This window comes from Tinamus guttatus, unplaced genomic scaffold (genome assembly GCF_059628265.1).
Source record: "Tinamus guttatus ecotype Peru unplaced genomic scaffold, ASM5962826v1 Tinamus_guttatus_pri_ptg000472l, whole genome shotgun sequence".
Taxonomy (NCBI): Eukaryota; Metazoa; Chordata; class Aves; order Tinamiformes; family Tinamidae; genus Tinamus; species Tinamus guttatus.
In genome coordinates this window covers 2055800-2074479 of record NW_028289006.1, presented here as the reverse complement: position 1 = coordinate 2074479, position 18680 = coordinate 2055800, and the positions used below count along the sequence as shown (strand labels likewise).

Genomic DNA, 18680 nt, shown 5'->3' with positions numbered 1-18680 from the left:
TGAACATATTGTATGCTCAAATCGATGACACTAAATGCATGCCAGAGTTCATGAGCAGCATGAGTAACTCAAGCACACAGTAGCTTCAATGATAACCATAGCTTTAACACAGAGAGTTACCTTTGGAGAGCAGCAGAAAGGTTAACACATAACAGTTCATGGGGGTAACTACTATCCCAGTTGAATAAAAAACTGCCAAGACACAAAACAACATGAAGTCAGGCTAACAGGGCACAGCCAGGTCTCAAACCCAGAGCAAAGAGCATGTGAGAGCTGAGCACAGAAACAGCAGCCAGAACCAACACCAGAGGAGAGAAACCAAACCAAAGACATAGTGAACAAGCTACTCCTTATTGAATAAAAGTCTGAGCAATTTCACCTAAAGAAAATTTCATTTCATATGCAGCTGGAAGCAAACCTGGCCAAAGACTTCTACTTCAGAAAAAGCAAACTGCAGGCAACAAAGCTCTAGCAAAGAATGGAGGAGGGACAAAGGAAGATAATGAAAAACAAAAGAAGAAGGAAAAAGAAAGAAGTTGGAATGCTTTGAATGTGTAATGGAGGACACAGCAGCCCTTCCCTTCTCTCAAGTCCAGTGTAAAGAAAACAAAAACTTTCTGTTGATAATATTAATCAAATGTAAAAATAGAAAAAGTAAAGGATTTACAGGCCAAATAACGATGTCAACATGAGACACTTTCTCAAGCAAATGTAACTGAACAAATGAAAACTCACTCCCAGGCCCATGGGCAATTTCGTTTTCTGCAAATCTCCTTATGCAGAAACTGCACTAGTGTGTCCTCCAGACTCAGGTTGGCTGGTTGCTTCCTCTCTGCCCTCATCTTTTTATGAACCCCCTAAGTCCTTGTGCTTTTCTCAACTGTCTTTTTTTTTTTCTTTTCACATTTTGTTCACTTAAAGTAATAGGAAATAACTTGGTCAGCTTATTTACTTTCTGTCTGCTATTAGTCCCCTCCTAGGATTTCTAGTCTGCTGTTGACAAAACAGGGGAAGCTGAAGTGTGTTGTGCTGTGCATGAATCTTAGTGTAGGTTAGGGCACATAACCTGCCAGTGTCATTCATGAGTAGAGTTGGACCAAGAACTGTTGTGCTGACAAATACTCAGCTCATTGATAAATGGAGTTTTTTCAAAAAAAAAAAAGTCTTATCTTCAGATTGATATCAGAGCATCGTTTTGGTCTAAAGAAAGGAGATCAGAAAGAGATCTTTAAAATGTAAACTTATTTTGCTTGGACTTTTCGCAATGAAATGCTTTGCTTAAAAATGCCAGTGCACAAAATGAAAGCTTTAGAAATGTTCATTTCTGTATGACACTTTTCTGTTAAAACTAACCTACATTAAAAAAAAAGGTTTTTAGTATATTTAGATAACTTGAAAATAAATGAAACATTTTATTTTGGAGTCTAAAAATATTTTATGTTAACACAAGAAGAAATATTAATGTTTTCAGTCATTTCATTAAAAAAAAATACAAAACAGCTATGTTCCTCTGTTTCAATTCTAAGTCAGTTAGCCTTCCTTACAAATTTGTTGAGGATGTCATGGACTGATCAAGGATCCTGATGTGGATCGTTAGTACTCTATTGCAAGAGGAATATGTAATTACTGCACCTGTGCATGAAAATTCATCTTCCCACAGAAGCTCACCTATTCCCTGAATTAAGATATGGTTTTATTGTCAACATCCTGGGATGGTGCATTTCCGTAGTCGCTGATATTTGCCTGGGACCTTGCCTGGGATGGGTACATGAGGCCATCCCAAATACCACTAAGACCACCAAGCCAGTGGAAAGCAGAAGTGTTTTGAACTGGAAGCAGTGTGGCTTTGGTAGTAGCATGGCAGCCCTGTACAGAGAGGAGGTGCTGCAGTGTAAGCTATAGACTTAGGTTTTTTGGCTCTCTGTAAAATTGGGTGGATCGTCTCAGACGTTAAGGGCAGAAAATTTCCAGCAACACTGAGAATTTCGAGTTGTTGCACCTTTTCAACAGCAGCTCTCAAAGCACTCAAAAGCACCTTTGCTGCTTTTTTTTTCTATCAGCCCTTCACATTCTTGATGTGTCTGTGCAGACCCATAGGTCTGCACAAAGCCACTTCAATTCCTCCCTTGTAACTCTCCACTGCCTATCAACCCCTTCACAAGTCAGGCAGTTGGTGTGTAAAGCTTGCTGCCTACCATGCTGACTAATGTTGTCTGATTGTTCCCTTGTACACCCCCGTTGGTCCATCTGTACCCATCTGCTGCCTTTTGTCTTCTAATTGAAGTGCAACTGCTTTGGGGTAGGAGCCACCTTTTTCTCGTTAGCAATTACACAGCTTCCTGCAGAGTGGAGTCCCAGGTCCAAAACTGAATGCTAGGCACTGCAACAAGGACACAACAGTGTAGATATGCATAAATGTTAAAGGAGAACGGTGACCTCCCAAGCCATGTGACACAAGCCAGCTGGGTGAAAGAAAGCTCCAGATTAGAGTTTGCATCTAGAACACAACAAAGGCAAAACAACAAACAGCAAAGGCTCATTCTGGACTCATTACTGCATAAGTATACTTGGCACAGTCCTCAGCTTTGCCATGTCCAAGGAGTCAGGTTGGCAATCCCAATCAAGGTCAGATAGCTACAATCATTGCATTCAGATACACCAACGCAGAAATGGTAGAAGGCATTTGACCTGTGGTCTCTACTTAATAAAGGTCTTCAGATTTTCCAATATCTGATTCACATTAGAGGACAAGGTCTCTCCAAGAAGCTGTCATTGTTTCAGTGTAAGAATTCCCTTTGGTCGGCAAGGAATAGAGTCTACTGAAAAAGAGCCAGAATATTTTTCTGCAAGCTCATGGATCATACAAATATACTCCAAAATTCAAGTAAACAAAGTCAAGAACCCCTTCAGCAGAGGCAAAGACAGTAAACAGCTTACATTGACATAATATACAGTGGTTATGAGGAGACACCTAGCTAGTGTCCTCTTTGGTCAAAGAGATGGACTGGCTCATTACTGCAAGATGCAGAAATCTAATCTAATGGTGTGATAGGATCAGTCAGCAAAGATGCCATTCGATCAGAATGTCCACAAGATTTACATAGGAGGGTTTTCAGAAGAAAATTGTTCTATTTATCACCTGATAAGGAAAGCTTTGTGTTGTACTTGCAGCTGCCCTCCTCCTTAGGAGTCAGTGAAAGATAAACATGGCCATAATTAGGCATAAATCCAAACAGTTACATACTGGGCAATTGTAAGAAGCTAGATCAAATCGTGAAACTGCAGGCAGTACAGGTGCACAAATAAAGCCACCTGGTTGTCTGATAAAACCAGAGCCATCAACAGAGTAATCAGATGTGACCTAGATCAGATATCTAAGGGACACTCATTTGGAGTGGGATATCCATAAAATATGTATCCTTTGATGTAAGTCTGCTGTCTAATGATAAACTGGGAATTGAGCAAATCATCCCCTCTTAGAGAAATAGTCAGAAAGGACACCCTACAAATAAGAAGCAAAATAAATATACAGGTTCTTACTACATTGCTCTACTTTGCAAAGCAATCCATCTGCAAAGTTACATCTTTCTAAAAACTGGTTCTATGGGAACCAATTCAGTCATTAAATCTGAGTAGGTTTAAACAAATTCCTATGGCATTTCTCCTCAGGGACAATGAGTCATAAATCCCCATGTACACAGGGAAATTAGCAAAACAAGAGTGACTGACAAAAACAATCTTACCAAAAAAAAAAAAAAAAAAAAAAAAAGGAGTTGGTGGGATAAAAAGCATTTCCTCCATGAGATCCTTGGATATGCTATCAAGACACCAAAATGCTGCACACAGAGCAGAATGTGACCAAAGAAAGTAGCTTCCACTCCAGGGAGGCAAGTGTACCTGTGCATGCATGTGTAAGTGCTCAGAAAGGCACCAGAGAGTACCTTGCTCAGGTAGGCACCAGACAGTACAAGGAAGAAACTGTCTCATATAATCTAGTCATCTTTCCAAAGGCCAGAGTGAGGGGGGAGCGGGCGGCTTCAGAGAAGATAATTCAATCTGTGCAGTTGTGCTTTCAGCTCACAACTCAAGAGTTGTTTTTAAACAGCCTTCTTCAGAAAATGAGGTAAATAAATAAATCTAAACCTTCCTACTGCTGGAGAACAGGGAACATGATTCATATCAGCTCTTCATGGTGGTGCCAGTGCTATACAGATCCTTACAAAAAGCCAAAAATACTGATTGGATTTTCGTTCATCTTCTCCCTCTCCTCATTATTTCTGCCACTGGAAGTACACATAGAAATAATAGTGACTGCTTCTTACAATGCACAGAAAGACTTGTAATCAAGCTCTTATGCCTCCTTCCTCAACAGAGAGGACACTACTCCCTTTGAGCTTATCACCCATAAAGAGATGCTCCTAAACAGCACTGGCTGGAGGCAGCACTGGCTTCTCATCCTATGTAAGTACATGGTTCCTTACCATTCTAAAGGTTGTATGGAAGGTTGCACAGAAAAATTTGTGGCCCTACAAAGCTGCAGACTGCAGGAAGTGACAAGTGCCTCTATAAGGACTTTTTTTTTATTTGCTGTCCTCCACCAAAGGCTTAACTCACGAACTGCCTGCACACATAAAAAAGGAGGGGCCCAGAAATGATGTCCTCAGGGGACTACACTTTTACTTTTCAGGTTCATTTTGTTCGTCTAATCACAGAAATGTTAGCTGGCATTTCTGCCAGACCTGAAGAGATCAGTTATTGCATTCTCCTGCTCTGAGGTTAGACAGGATAGAGTTAAACCCAGGACTGTTGAATATTTTTCTAGATATCCCCCAGCAAATTAAGTTCCCCAATACTTATAGCCTGTCTGTACCCATGTCTCACCTTGCTAACAATTAGACCTCTACCTGACTATCTAACTGAATTTTTGCTGCTTGAAATTAGGCGAGATTTCCTTTTCCTTCTCAGTGTGGACATGGAAAACAACTGACCATAAGGTTCCATTTTTAACAATTATTTATGTGTCTAAAGACTTATCTTGATCCCCTTCCTCTTCTACTAAATGGGACAAACTTTTTTTTTTCTAAATCCTTTTCTCCCTTTGCAGTCCTAAACAGGAAATGAGGTCACACAAGCTTGCTAATTCTGAAATGCAGTTTACATTCATTGGATCATCACTTACATTATGATCCAGGCTGAACACACCTCTGGGAAACCCATGTGGCAAGTAGTGGTAGGAACATTTTTCATCTTACTGCAAAGTTAGGACATACTGAAGGTTTGCAGTCACTAAACCACTGACAATATGTCACAGCAAAGGGTCCCAATCTCTGAAAGCACCAAAATGTACAATGGTGTGGGAGACTAAGAGTAGCTTGTCTATGAATTTCTAACCATGGCCACACCACTGGCTAGACAAAGCAGAATGGATGCTAATTGATTTTCAAGAGTTCAAAAGTCAGATACTGAAAATTACAGGATTGACAACAGGCAAATATTTTACCTGCTTGTTACTGTGCTTGGTTGGTGGGATTGGGGAGAGGCGAGAGGGGCAAAAAGTAAACATGAATAATGGGAAAAACAAATATTTCGGCGTAAGTTTCCCTGCTGCTCCCTCTCAAGATGGCTACTCGGGATTCTGGGTACCTTTCCAGGGTGCAGCCTGATGGACAAGCAACGCCCCTGCACTCCCTAGAGCCCTTGATTTGCGGGCTCCCTGTGGAGCCCGCAAATCAAGGGCTCTAGGGAGTGCAGGGGCGTTGCTGTCATCAGGTGCATGGAAAGGTACCCAGAATCCCGAGTGACATTTGAGAGAGAAGCAGCAGGGAAGCATCAGCATAAAGGAAAAGTTGGGAACACCCTAGTGATTTTAGTAATATAACTTACCATTCTCCTTCATTATGTCTGCGAGGGTGGAAATAGAGGTACAGGTGGAAATTAGTGAAAGAATGTCAAAGAAGGCCTCAGAAAGTTAAGGTCTGTGTCAAACCAAAACTTGCAAAAGGAAAGGGAGGCAGGAGACAGGAGCAGCTGAAAGATAATGGGACATAACTATAGTGCCCTGCCTCTGCAGAGGAAGTATATGAGAGAGACATGGAGGAGCATGAGCCAGCTTTCACCAGAGAATCACAGACCCAGAAAAGCGTCACCATCGTGTGCAATTATGTGACAGTAGAGGAGAAAGGCAATCAGTAGAGGAAAGGGAAATTATGGCGGAGAGCCTCTGGCACACCCTGCAAGACCTCTTGTCCCAGCTCATCCCTACATTGAGCCAGGGCCTTTATAGGGACATAAAGGTGGATCTCCTTTATCACCTCCATCTGTGTGCCTATCCTGTTATGATCAGTACAGCTGGGGCAGCTAGATACCCCAGAAGACCCCTAGGTGGGTCTGGCTGGCGAAGCAAGAACTCTATGAACCAGCTAATTAGAAGGTAGTGTGAGAAGGCATGTTGCCTTCTTCCAGAAGGCATCATAACAATCATATAGAGAAATGAATGAAATGCAGAATATTTGCTTATCATGAGAGGAATCATTACTCTGTTTCAGAACTGTTGTAGTGTTGTTGTTGTTCTTGTGGTTGACAGACCTATGAGGCTTCAGTCTGTCTGAAGAACACAGGAGAAGATTTATCATTATCAGGGCTTGGAGACAACTATAGCAGTTCTGTAAAATGAATTCCCATTCTGAAATAACTGGTGAGCTTTTAAAGATATTTCTTCTGAAATTGATGAAAAATCAAAATCTCAAAAAAAAAATTATGCATAGACTTGGAATGCTGAAATAGTTCAAACACTGCCTGCATCTTTGCTGCTCAGACAGTGGAAGGCTTCACACCTGTTTTCAAATCTTTTCTCTAGATATACCTCATGAGACATACTCCTCACAATCTATTTGACATCTTTCAAGAATCAACTGCACCAACCTATACAGAGAAGCAAACTGTTCACTAAATCCAGAGTAGACTAATAAAAATAATAATAAGACTAGAAAACATGACCTATCAGGAGACACTGAATAAATTCTTGTTTAAGCTACAGCTGAGATGACTGGGAGACAACATGATGGAAACCTTCCCGCTTCAAAAGGGAAGATAAAAAAAGGAAGAGAATAAACTCTGTGTCCACTAGGGAGAGGAAAAGTTGGGCTTAAACTGTGGATGGGGAAATCTAGGTTAGACATTAGAAAAACTTTCAAGGGTAAGGAGAAAGAAGCAATGGAAGAGATTGCTTTGGGATTTCATGGAGTTTCTAGCCTCCAATGGCTTTCAGAACAGGTGAGGCAAACACCTATCGGAATACTTTTGGTGTAGTTGATTCCTTCCATGGGCAGAAGAAGGGGCTAAATGACCTCCTGATGTTCCTTCCATAGAAGCACAGCATCTATGATTCTATGATTAGGGTTAAAAGCGTATGGTTATGAGACCGATCTATAGTGAACGCACATAAATGGACTGAATCAGTGTTTCCAAAGCTGCCTTTTGTCTCCTGCAATTTGACTGCTTGACTTGGAAATTCTCCTGTTCTTTGTGCAGTTTTTTTTCTATATATTACTTAGAAGTTGGTAGGACAAAATTCCTTGCTAAGTTAATAAGAATTAGTGAGAGTTCAGATGGTTCCACATTGCAAAGAAATGCACTTAAACATACCTTTGAATTGTATGTGAGTACAGTAAGTCATGGTTTGGACTGTGGCATGGTCCAAGAGCTGCTACTGAGGGCCAGCACTCCATTTTGCCTGGCTGTGTACAAACACGGAACAAAAAGATGATCTTTGCCACTAAATGCTCTGTTTCACTCTTATATTCTAATGTTTGCATTTGAGTTGAATGGAGAAGATTAAGAACAAGGCTATGGGGTTCCAGTTATGAAAGGTATTTGTCTATGATGACAGCATCCTGGGAATTACTTCTATATTTTCCAGGAAGAACCTGTCAATACAACATTCAAACATCTCAGAGTTTGATATGTTTTTCCCACTGAGCAAGACTCCACTCTTCAAGGTAAAACACTGGTGTTCAGTGAGGGCTGCAGGCTTTTCATACTTATGCTGAGTTATATAGTTCATCATGGTTTATTTTCAGTCTGGCCCAAGCTTATAAGAAATGAAGATATTCTGGCTTAATGGGTGCCAAGTGGTCCCTACAGACAGTAAAACTCAGGCAGGTCTCAGTTCCAATTCCTATGTCTCCAACTCACTAGCATCCCTTCTACGAATAGTTTGGCTCAGATGAGAAACCATAGATACTCTCATGAAGGCTGGACAATCCACTTCAGGCACTAACGGAAGACCCCAAGCCTTCACTAAGTGGGGAGACATGATAATGCATGTGAGAGGTTGCATAAAAGTGTGACTGCATTTGAATTTGGCTGAGACTCGGAAGCAACAGCTTTCTGTGAATGGTGAGGCAGGGGGGCACTTTCTATGCCATATATACAGTCACTTCCAGGCCAAGCTCTGCTCCATACCTACTGAGTGCTCTGCTGAGTTCCCCTATGCTTTTGCTCTGATTTATCACCCCATCACTATTTTATCTTTTATTTTCTTAGCCTTAAAAATATCCCCTCTATTCAGCTGATTAAAACCCTTTGGAAATGCTTGTTCTGAACATGGACCCTTGGCATTTATGTAGGAGGTTGTACTAACACTGAAGTCCACACCATTTCTAAGCCTTTTCTTTGAGTTACATGCAATTTATCTAGAAATATGTAAATTTGTGTCTTTGAGCAACTTGATATGATCTCACATACACATCCTACTTAATGCATCATCCTATTGCAAATGACAGTGTCCAGAGATATCAAGCACAGTTAACATATTGCAAAGTGTAGCTGTTGCTCAGTCAGCCATTTAGCACTCAGAATTCCACTGTTTCCAAGCCATACAGAGAAATATTTTCCCTCTCTGCTACTGAAGGACTCTTCTGTGAAAGGCAAGAAAATTTATGTTCAGAGGTGACAGAAGGGAAAAATGATGAATTTTTTATGTATGCTAATGAAAGAATGCAATGGTATCCTGTATGGAAAAGAGAGCAGCCTGGGTATTCGAGATACCAGTGGCCTCAAATGCAGGGAAATGCTGGTCAGCCCTTGATAAAAGTAAAGGAGGGTGTAGGGAAGAGTATTTGATTGGAGCCTTTCTCTATTTTCCTTCTCCCTTATTCAATTTAAGAATTACCAAACATGTCCTACCCTCTCCCATTTCCTCTCCTTAGTCAGAAGGATGATGACCAGCTTGGGATGCATCTGGTATCCGTCCTCACTGAATGACAAATTCCTGCCTTCAAAGGTGACATTAATCAGGTACCTGCAAGAAAGAGAAAAGAGACAGGAGAATGTTAATGCTTGGGAACTGAACCTGAAACAAGGTCCTGAGTTTAAGCTAAGACAGTAGGAACACAGTATGAACAGCTTTTATTCAGCTAGGGACAGCACAGGAAAATCTAAGAGGAAGAGTGGATGGTACAATAATTAAAGAAATTGGGAGAATAAGGCAACTCAGGGCAATTTCATCTGTTTTGTAACTAGGATAAGAAAGCAATGTCCCACTGAATTCATGCAAGTACACATAAAACTCATGTCTGCGCTTGCAGACCTTGATTTCCCCTTACCTCAAAAAACAGAGGGATTCATAGCAATTAGCCATGTAACCATGCTCCACAGCCTGTATTTTGTTCACTCTTCAAAGGAGATTTCACATTTCATTTGAGGACAGCTATGGCCTACAGGAGCAGGAGTGGAGATGAAACCCTCCCACACATCCAATCTATGCTGAGGGAAGGTGCAGAATAGAGAAAGGGGTGACACACCTGCAAGAAGCTCCATACCTATTAAAACAGCATGCCTTACAGGGCCCAAAGCAATTCTCTGAAATCTGAAATATCTTAGGGATAAAGATAGTGGAGTTAACATAGTCCAGTTAAAGTCCTTTTGTCTAGGCACAGAGTCATGCCTTATACACAGCAATATCAAACTAAAGGGTGATCCCTTTAGTTTCATTTATTTAGGATGAACCCTCCAGATCCCTGCAGCCAACGCTAATGATTGTCTTCATCTGGAAAGGCACCATCACTTCTGTGCAGGGCACCCTCCCTTTGGGCCATCTCAGTTGCACAAATGGATTATTAGACAGACCAGGCTTCAATCTCATTTATCCTCAGGTCTCCTCATTCAGCTCTGGCACTGGGGAAGACCTTTAAGTGGACCAGGATTACAGATACACCAATTTCAAGGCTTTTCTGTATTGTTAGAGCATGTTAAAGCAGTGTTGCTGTAAATGAGAATCAGGTCTACCACTTTTTTAACTGTCACAACGTCCAGAAAGGCACTGTAGGAAAGAGGAGGAGACAAATAGACATTTCATAGTTCAGTGGCTTATAAGACATCTCCGTGGCACTCTGACAGTTTCCCCTGTTCATATATTTCACTTCAATTCACAGTCCTGTTGTGTGGAGCAGAACTTGCCTTTATACACCTGCTCTAGCACCAGTAGCATTGCATCACTATGGGAATCAGAGATGACCAAGCTGTCTGCAGGGCTAGCCCCAAGAGCCCTGCCTCCTGTGTTTTGCCCAATTCTTTTATAAATTACACAAGCTACATTTCTGTTACAGACATGAGAGGCATTTCCACTTTACTACACTTCAACATCAGGAAACATTTCCATGCATTCAACCTCATTTTGTCCCTTTTAAACTTGATTTGAACTTGTGTCAAGAATAAAAACAATCGACCTTCAAATTTCTGTCCTTTGAGGATGCTCATGCTGTCCCAGTATTTGCACGCAGAGAACTACCTAATTTAAGTGAAGCATTGCTAGCAGGCAAACTTCCTAGAACAAGTAAAAAAGCAGCTCAAGATTTTAGCTTCTTCCTTTTCCTAAACTCTTCTTTCCTAGCTCTAGCAGCTAACCAAAACCATCAATTAATCCTCCTGTTACCACATACAATTAGCAGTTATGCTTACTTCTAAAGGAACCTTCATATTGTGATTTTCAGGGTATGCACTCAGTGTAGGAAACGCAGCTTTATCGGAGTCCAGTGCAAAACGTTGCATTAGGATGATTTTCAAATGCTAAATATTTGATAGTCTCCAAAATCCCATTCCATTCAAAACTCAAACATTGAGGGAATCCCAACAGTCATTTGGAAAACCTTAGCCACATTAATGGTGGAGGTGTTAAACACTCCAAGTCAGGTCCACACATGCTCTTTTCCTAGCATTTCTTTCTCAGCTGTTTGCACTGTTCTGGTTCTGCACAAAATCAAGGAAAAAATGTAGTGGGTACATGTAGCCAATCAGGCCCATGTACACTCTCATCACTCTGATCTGGTGGTGGGGAAGACCTTAAAATGGACTGAGATTACAGTTATACTCACTTAATGACCTCTCTGTATTGGCTACCAGAAGAAAGAAAAGGCAGGACTCCAAGATGATCAGGATGCCATTAGTTTTTTGGAAGATACAGCTTTGTATGTCAGTATTCAGAAAGCAGTGCCAACATCTAATTAAATAAACATCAATATTAGAAAATTCTCAGCCTTCCTCCCCCTCCCATCCAAGAATGATGCCACTGTGGGAATCTCCCTTCTACAGGCTAAGAAGGTCACAAAAATCAGTAAGAAATATAACACAAGAGAGTGTAATTTCTGTTTGTTTTCCACCAGGAAGATTAGAACCACTAATAATAATCAAGGAGAGATCATCAGCAATTCGATCCTTGGAGCTGCCTTGAGATTTACACTTAAAGGAGCACTTGCACCTCACCTTGCACCTTAATGACTGAAAACAGCCTCCAAATTTGGCACACTAACTTTTCAGAGGACTCTCATTCTAACCCATTAGCAAGATGTTTACCAAAGTTCTCAGGAGGAGGAAAAGAAAAAAAAAAACTCCTATTTGCTATGCTTTCTTCATGTTTCTGCATCTTGCCCAAGCTGGTCATCTAAACTGCGACAGAGAACATGAGTGTGACCTGAGAAGCTGCTGGGCTTCCTCCAATTTCCCTCACTGACCCATCTTGGAGATCCCAAGGAGGTAGGATGGGCAGCAGAAGGACCTGAGATAGATGCTGTGGGAAAGATGGGCTTCTGTGGAGGTGGGGTGGGACACGTGAACAAGAAACAGGCATGATCACAATAGATTTCAACAATTCTAGGAGGGATGCAAGAAAGATCAGGGCAGAATAGTGGCAGGCTGTAACATCGGGAAATTTGACACCAAAGTGCCAGGACTTTATGGAGTTCCTGGCAGGGCCAGCCAGCAAGGTGCTGCAGAGGGCTCTGCACTGCATCAGTAACACACAAGGGCCATCCCCTTCAGCAGCAGTACTGTCCAGGTACACCAGCACAACCACCAAGGCCAGAAGGCTTCATTTCCTTGATGCAGCCTACACACAAACCGGTTCCCAAACAGGTAATGAGGGAGTCTGGGCAAGAGAATAGCATGTCTGCTCTGAGTGACTGTCTGCAAAGGGGCACAACATGAGGGCAAAGGGACTGTGCAGGTGAGGTAATGCAAGACGAAATCCTGCCTGTAAGACAATGAGGGCTTAATCCATGATTTTCTGTTTTAGACTGAATGATGAAGAGAGAAAGAGAAAGAGGGCAGGCAAATTAATTTGATTTTCTAGAATCACCTTTTAGCAAAGAATTCAGCTTATATATTCTTTTCTGGAGCAGCTCACTGCAAGCACAAAAGCACCCAACTCTTCCTCAGATTAGTGGAAACACAGCAGCTACAGTTCTCAAATTGAGTTGCACAGAAGCAGGACACACATAACACTGTGGAGACAGGCTGGCAGTGAGAGCCCTGCTGTACGGATGAGCAGACAGGAAGAAAGAAACAAGGGACATGTCCTTGGGCACAGAGCAGGACAGTGCTCTGTAAGAAGACTCGGGGGGACCAGACTCCCCATCCTGTGCTCTGACCACTAGGTAAAACCACCTGTCCTAAATTTGAGGCTGTCAGCCCTGCAAGCTCATGGAGAGTGTTTCCAAGGCTGCTTGGCATAGGAAATAGAGCATTAAAACCGCATCAAATGGCTAATTTAGGACCAGCAGAGTGACTATGACATTTTAAATTGTTTCAGCTAGTGATGGGGAAAGCCTGGAGAGGAAAAAGTGGCAGTCTGAGGGGATTTGGTGCGAGATAGGGAAGGAGTTAACCACATTTTTCTTGACCAGAGACAGCACTGAAGTGGATGAACTTGAAATCAGAACTAACCACTTATACTTCTGTCTCCAATTCTTTGATGGGAATCAGCTCTTCTTGAAGCTTCTGACTAGGTGGGCAAGTTTGGACAATGCCCCAGTTCAGGCCATAGCCCTCTCTGACTAGCATGCGGGCACACACACTCTCCTGTGCACTGTCGGTGCTTGTTATACTAAAATGCAATAAGCATCTGTCTGAAAGCGCATGATGATCCTCATACAAACCATTTTCCTGAATAAGATGGGCCATATGAATAAAGCAGTCTCTCCAGTGTCAGCATCAGGCAATCATCTCAGAAGTCCAGCACGCAAGCAAAGAATAAAAGGATGGTACAGGTGAGTGGAGGGTGTAGGTGGAGGGCAGGAAAGGAATGGGCAAGGAATACCTCTGCCATCCCAGCAGCAGAGATCCAAACCATCTCCCCTACCCAGGTGCCAGCAACACCCTGCTGGGACTGGGAGGTTGCAAACAGCCCTGACAGAGTGCATCATCCCTGCCTGACACAGTGCTTGTAAGTCCCAGTCTGGTGTCTGCCTGCACGGGGCTTGATAGGTAGGTGGCTGGACTTAAAGGATAAGGAAAAGGGAGCCTGGACCAGAGTATTTATGTGCAAAGGGGAATTCTGACCTTCAAATGGCAAGTGATGGACAAATAAAGGATTAACCAGTACTAACTATACTGTTAATAGCTTCTGCTCTCATCTGAGAGACTGAAATATTCTAGAATTTTTTAAATAGGAAAACTGCAACCGATCCTGTCAGCTTCTGATTTAAAACTTCATTCCCACAAACCCATGGGAAGCTTAAAATAATACGGGTATTATTTCTGCACACCATTGCTCAGCATTTCAGTGGCTGTCTGTGCCTCAGATGACTACCAGTATATGCATATCAGCCATCCGGACCCAGCTGCAAGTGCATGAAATCTTTTGAGATAAGGCAGTTTCCAGGGAATATCGAATCCAATTGCTCATCCTCTGAAAGATTAGAAAAAGCTTTTCCTGGGCTTTAGATAAAATTTCCTCATCCTTTGTACTGACCAGGACTGTGCTATCAGGCTGTCACTCCTCCTCTCAGAGACTCTCCCATCGCTTATCCCCCCTGTACTCAGTCACCCTCCTGTACTGCCTCTCACTCTTGCAGTGCCCATGGCCTGTTAAGTTGTGAAATGCAGACACATCTGGCTGTAATTGTGTAACATCTGGCCATTGTCATGTACAATTTAAAACAAGAAGATTCCATGCAAAGGCTAGAAGAGCAACTGATTTAACAAAACATGGGGCAAAGACTCTGTTCTTTCTGCTATCATGAGGAAGATCAAAAATAAAACAAAACAAAGAAAAAAAGAGAGAAGCAGCCATTGACTGGAAAAAAATAAAGGGACAGCATTTAATTCTTCTGCGCTGCAAGAAAGACAATGTAAAAAAGTGAGCAACCAAATTTCAAATTGTGCACCAAGTTGTACACCAAATGAATTGCACATTCAAATCCTGCACCAGAAAATCTGTCCGGGCTACATATTTTTTGTACTATTGGGAAACAACCCAATCAGCAAGCTTTAGAGGAACACCCAAATTTCTAAATTATTTTCTTAAGCAGAGAGGTTAGAAGAGCATCTAGATTAGGAAAGGTAACAGAGATATACGGGACTAATTCAGTTTCTCTCTGCTGTCCACACCTTTTTAAAACACGGGAGGGCAGATCCTGAGCTGGAATAAACTGGTGATATTCAGCTGATGTTGATAGAGTGATACTGTCTGGTCAGCTGAGCTTCTGACCTCTCACACTTAGTTTTCCTTGTGTTCTTTTCTGACCTGCGAAACAACCGTTTCTGGTGAAAGACAGATTTTTATTGATTTGTCTTTGCTGTTTCGCCATCTTATTCTGCAAAGATGTTTTGAAAACAATGCATTTGCGTGCTATGATTTTCCAGCAACTGTTCCCTATCCTATGTAAAGATGATTTCTTTCATCACTCCCACTTTCCATTATTTTTAAAAAATAATTCTTTCATTTTATTAATTTAACTACCATGCATACATCACTTCAAAAAGATTCCGAGCTGACAATCCCTGGAGACTGAAGATATCCTTAGAGTGTATGGAGCCAGAGCAAGGGCAGGACCGCTTTCCTGCATGTATCGCTTAATCCTAATGAGTTCACTTTCCAGTACAGTCCCTAGCTGTAAAGTCCCTAGGCTGTCCTTTGAAAATGCTAAGAGGTGTCAAGTGCAGTAGTGCAGAATTTTGCAGCATGGACAACTGTTCATCAGGAAGCAGACGGGGAGTGGACTTATGCAGGGCCACTGAACTATCTCCATGGGAAGTATGAGGTCAGCTACAGCCTGAGGCAGAAATGATATTAATGACTCCTAGGTGAAAGGCTGCTCATCTCACTTGTTCCCTGAGCTTCAGAGTTTTCATGGTAACTTTTTTTTTCCCCTCCTGTGTAGCTAAAACCATCTAGGACCTGATTTCCCCTTGCTTTTCATCCTATTCAGTCATTACCTTGGATAGAAAGAGGGACAGAGAGAGGTTGTCATTCAGTTCAAATTTAATTTTACATTCCCTTCGCCACAGTGCTGCTGGCAGTATCAAGGCTGGACTGTGGGAGCTAGGTCATTCACAGGAAACATAGGCAGAGATTAGGATGAGGTGACCTTTTTATAGAGAAAAAGGCAGGGCAAAACTTCATTTCTCTTCTCTCTGCTCCATGTGTCCCAGTAATATCGTGAAAATGTAGCCAAAGCCTAACATTTTTCTTACATCCTAACTGACCTATTTTCACAAATGCCAGACCCAGGAAAATTTGTCTATCAAGGGGAAAGGGGGCTAACAGCTTGACAAAAGCATTTTCCCTACTAAGAATGGCGAAACCTCAAGGGAAGGGGTATTACTGGTGATTTAGTCTGATCAGGTGTCAAGAAGGAGAAACAGAAACATAAAGTTCTATGCTCCTAATCACAAAAGATAGGAAATAAAATTTCTCTATCCGAATATTCCCTTTTCAAACCAAAATATTAAATCTGTTACATTATTTTAAAAATGGTTAATTTTGTTGAAAAAATACACAGTGCCAACTGGCTGGACAATATACCTCCAAGCTTTCTGGCCTCACTGGAAATAAACCTGAAATAAGGAAAAGTGTATTCAGAGAAAATTCTGATTAAAGCTGAAAACATCTATAAATGTCATAAGAAATCACTCTATTCTAAAAAAGCTTTTTTATCCATAAATCTCAGATAAAAACAAATATACTTCTGAATTGACTCACCAAACCTTTAAGTAATAGGAAATAGCTAATGGAGAATACTTGAAGGTCAAAACTGTTACAGTGACTGGATGAAATACAAACTAAACCTTCAGTCCAAAGTTGGATTACGCCAAAATTTTTAATTGCGTTAATAAATTCATGTCATTTTTTAAAAGTATTATTTTTGATTTCCACACTTTTCCATCCCTTATTAATCAGGAACACATATTAAACCACTTTTCTCCTAAGTAAAATGGATCTCCAAAGTATTTCTGTCCCATCTGAAAGGACTACAAATTGACTGTGGTAGATTTACATGAGGCATTAAAAATATAGGAAAAATACATTTGTCAGAAAAGGCAACAGGGCATAATTATGTCTTGGCATCCATCTAACAGGTCACTGATGGAAGCCATGCTGCTAGGAACAGGCAAACACTGAAAGGTTAAGAGATGTCATTCAGATCTGTTTATCTGCAACTGTTAGGGCAGAGTCACGCAAACATTGATAGAATGGGAAGTCACAAAACCTAAGTCAAACAAGTCTCTCACCCAAGATGATGCTTTTCAAGCTTTCTCAATTTGCAGATCCTTAAAAATATTTCAGTACAACTACAGGTCCCATACAGTGAATTTAATCCTCCTGGCAACAGTCTTATTAATCATTTTTTACAGTCTTTAAATATCTAATGTGGACCATTATGGCTATGGACCACAGCTTAAAACAACTGGCCAAGTAGCCTCTTTGGTCTCCTGAAGGTGCCTCATATTCTGGGAGTTAAAGATCAGAATATCTTAGTATTTATTCAGATCATTCTAATTTCTGTCCTGAGAGGCAAGACCAGCAAATAGATGAGCACAGTAATTTCCCTCTAGAGCTTTGAGTTCTTGCTTCCAGACTGACCACTCAAATCTAGCAGAAGACTCTCCTCTTACCTCTACAAAAGAGCAAGCAACACTAAAGCAGCTGGAGAGATTGAAATAAAACCCTTCATTTTCTCTAAAACATCAGAATAACTTAACTTTTTCAACCTTAAAAAAGTGAAAGTGACTTTGGGGTTATTCAATGTTTCTAAAATGTTGAAAACATTAAGCATTCATGGTATTTGGAAGAACCAAAAATTTGCAGTATTTGCAAAAATGGAGTCACTGCCCGCAAGAGCACTTGACCTAAAATGTGGGACTGGATTTCTTGGGTCTGAAATGGTTGAGTCAAGATGGCATCCTATAGTTTCTTCCCATCCATATCACAGTCCAAGGGAGATTTGATTAAAACAAATAAATAATCATTTCTGTCAGTAATTGTGTGGGGTGTTCAAATTCTGCTGTTCTTCCTTTGTCAGTAGAGGCAGTTTTCTCTACTCCTTCTCCCTCCTCTCTCTTTTTCTCCCTCCGTGGGTTGATGTTTCCATGGAAACATGTTCTTTAGTGCCACTGAAATTACATTGCATTTAAAGCATTAACCCTTCCTTGTGCTGAGGAAGGTCTCAGAACAATTATGGTTCTTTTTTTACCCCTCCGCTTTAAACTTTCTTGTGATTTTTTTTTCTTTCTTGCAGCATGAAGAAAGCCTCCTTCTTCCTTGTAAGACCTCACAGCTAGGATTTGCATAACAAGGAGTTCAAGATGCACCAGCAATGGGGCAGGGTCTAATTTAAGATTTCTATTCTTTTTCATTTATTTTTACACAAAGCCATTAACACGTTTCTCTCCACACAATATGCAAACAAGGAAAATGCTGCAATAGCAAAGAAAATCAAGAGCGAGAAAAAAAGCAAGCAAGTCCGGAGCTGACACACATGAAGAATATAGAGAATATAGAGCAGAAGCACTAAACCCCACTGTTATGCCATACCATGCAGCATCACCTGCACTGCAAAGTGTCATAGTCTCAGACCTCACTACTCCTTGAGCCTGCCTTCTCTTATTCATAATCAAGACTGTTATTAGTCACCCTTGTCTTCACTTGCAGTTAGCACTCCAACCACTGTTCTAAGGATCCGGGCAATCAGTACCCTCATCACCACAAGCACCCTTCCCTCCGCTCCTGGTTTTCCCAACCTTTTACACCACCCAAACTGGCATCTCTGCCATTCTTCCTGTTGGATCTCTAATGCCACCTGCCACCTGCACTTCCAGTGCAGCCACTGCCAGGGAACTGCTGTCTTCATTGCATCCAGCCAAAACACACAACCACTAGCACTTTCTGTGAACTCAGCCAGTGA

General features: G+C 41.4%; 1 protein-coding gene across 4 annotated transcripts in view; it reads right to left on the bottom strand.

Moving 5' to 3' along the window:
- Positions 1–18680, bottom strand: part of GRIN2B (glutamate ionotropic receptor NMDA type subunit 2B) — a 238537-nt gene that overhangs the window by 68646 nt on the left and 151211 nt on the right. For all 4 annotated transcript variants that reach the window (XM_088532849.1, XM_088532847.1, XM_088532846.1 and 1 more), the window contains exon 5: positions 9187–9301. In XM_088532849.1, the coding sequence (XP_088388975.1) occupies positions 9187–9301 (115 nt within the window). The remainder of the gene's footprint in view (positions 1–9186; positions 9302–18680) is intronic.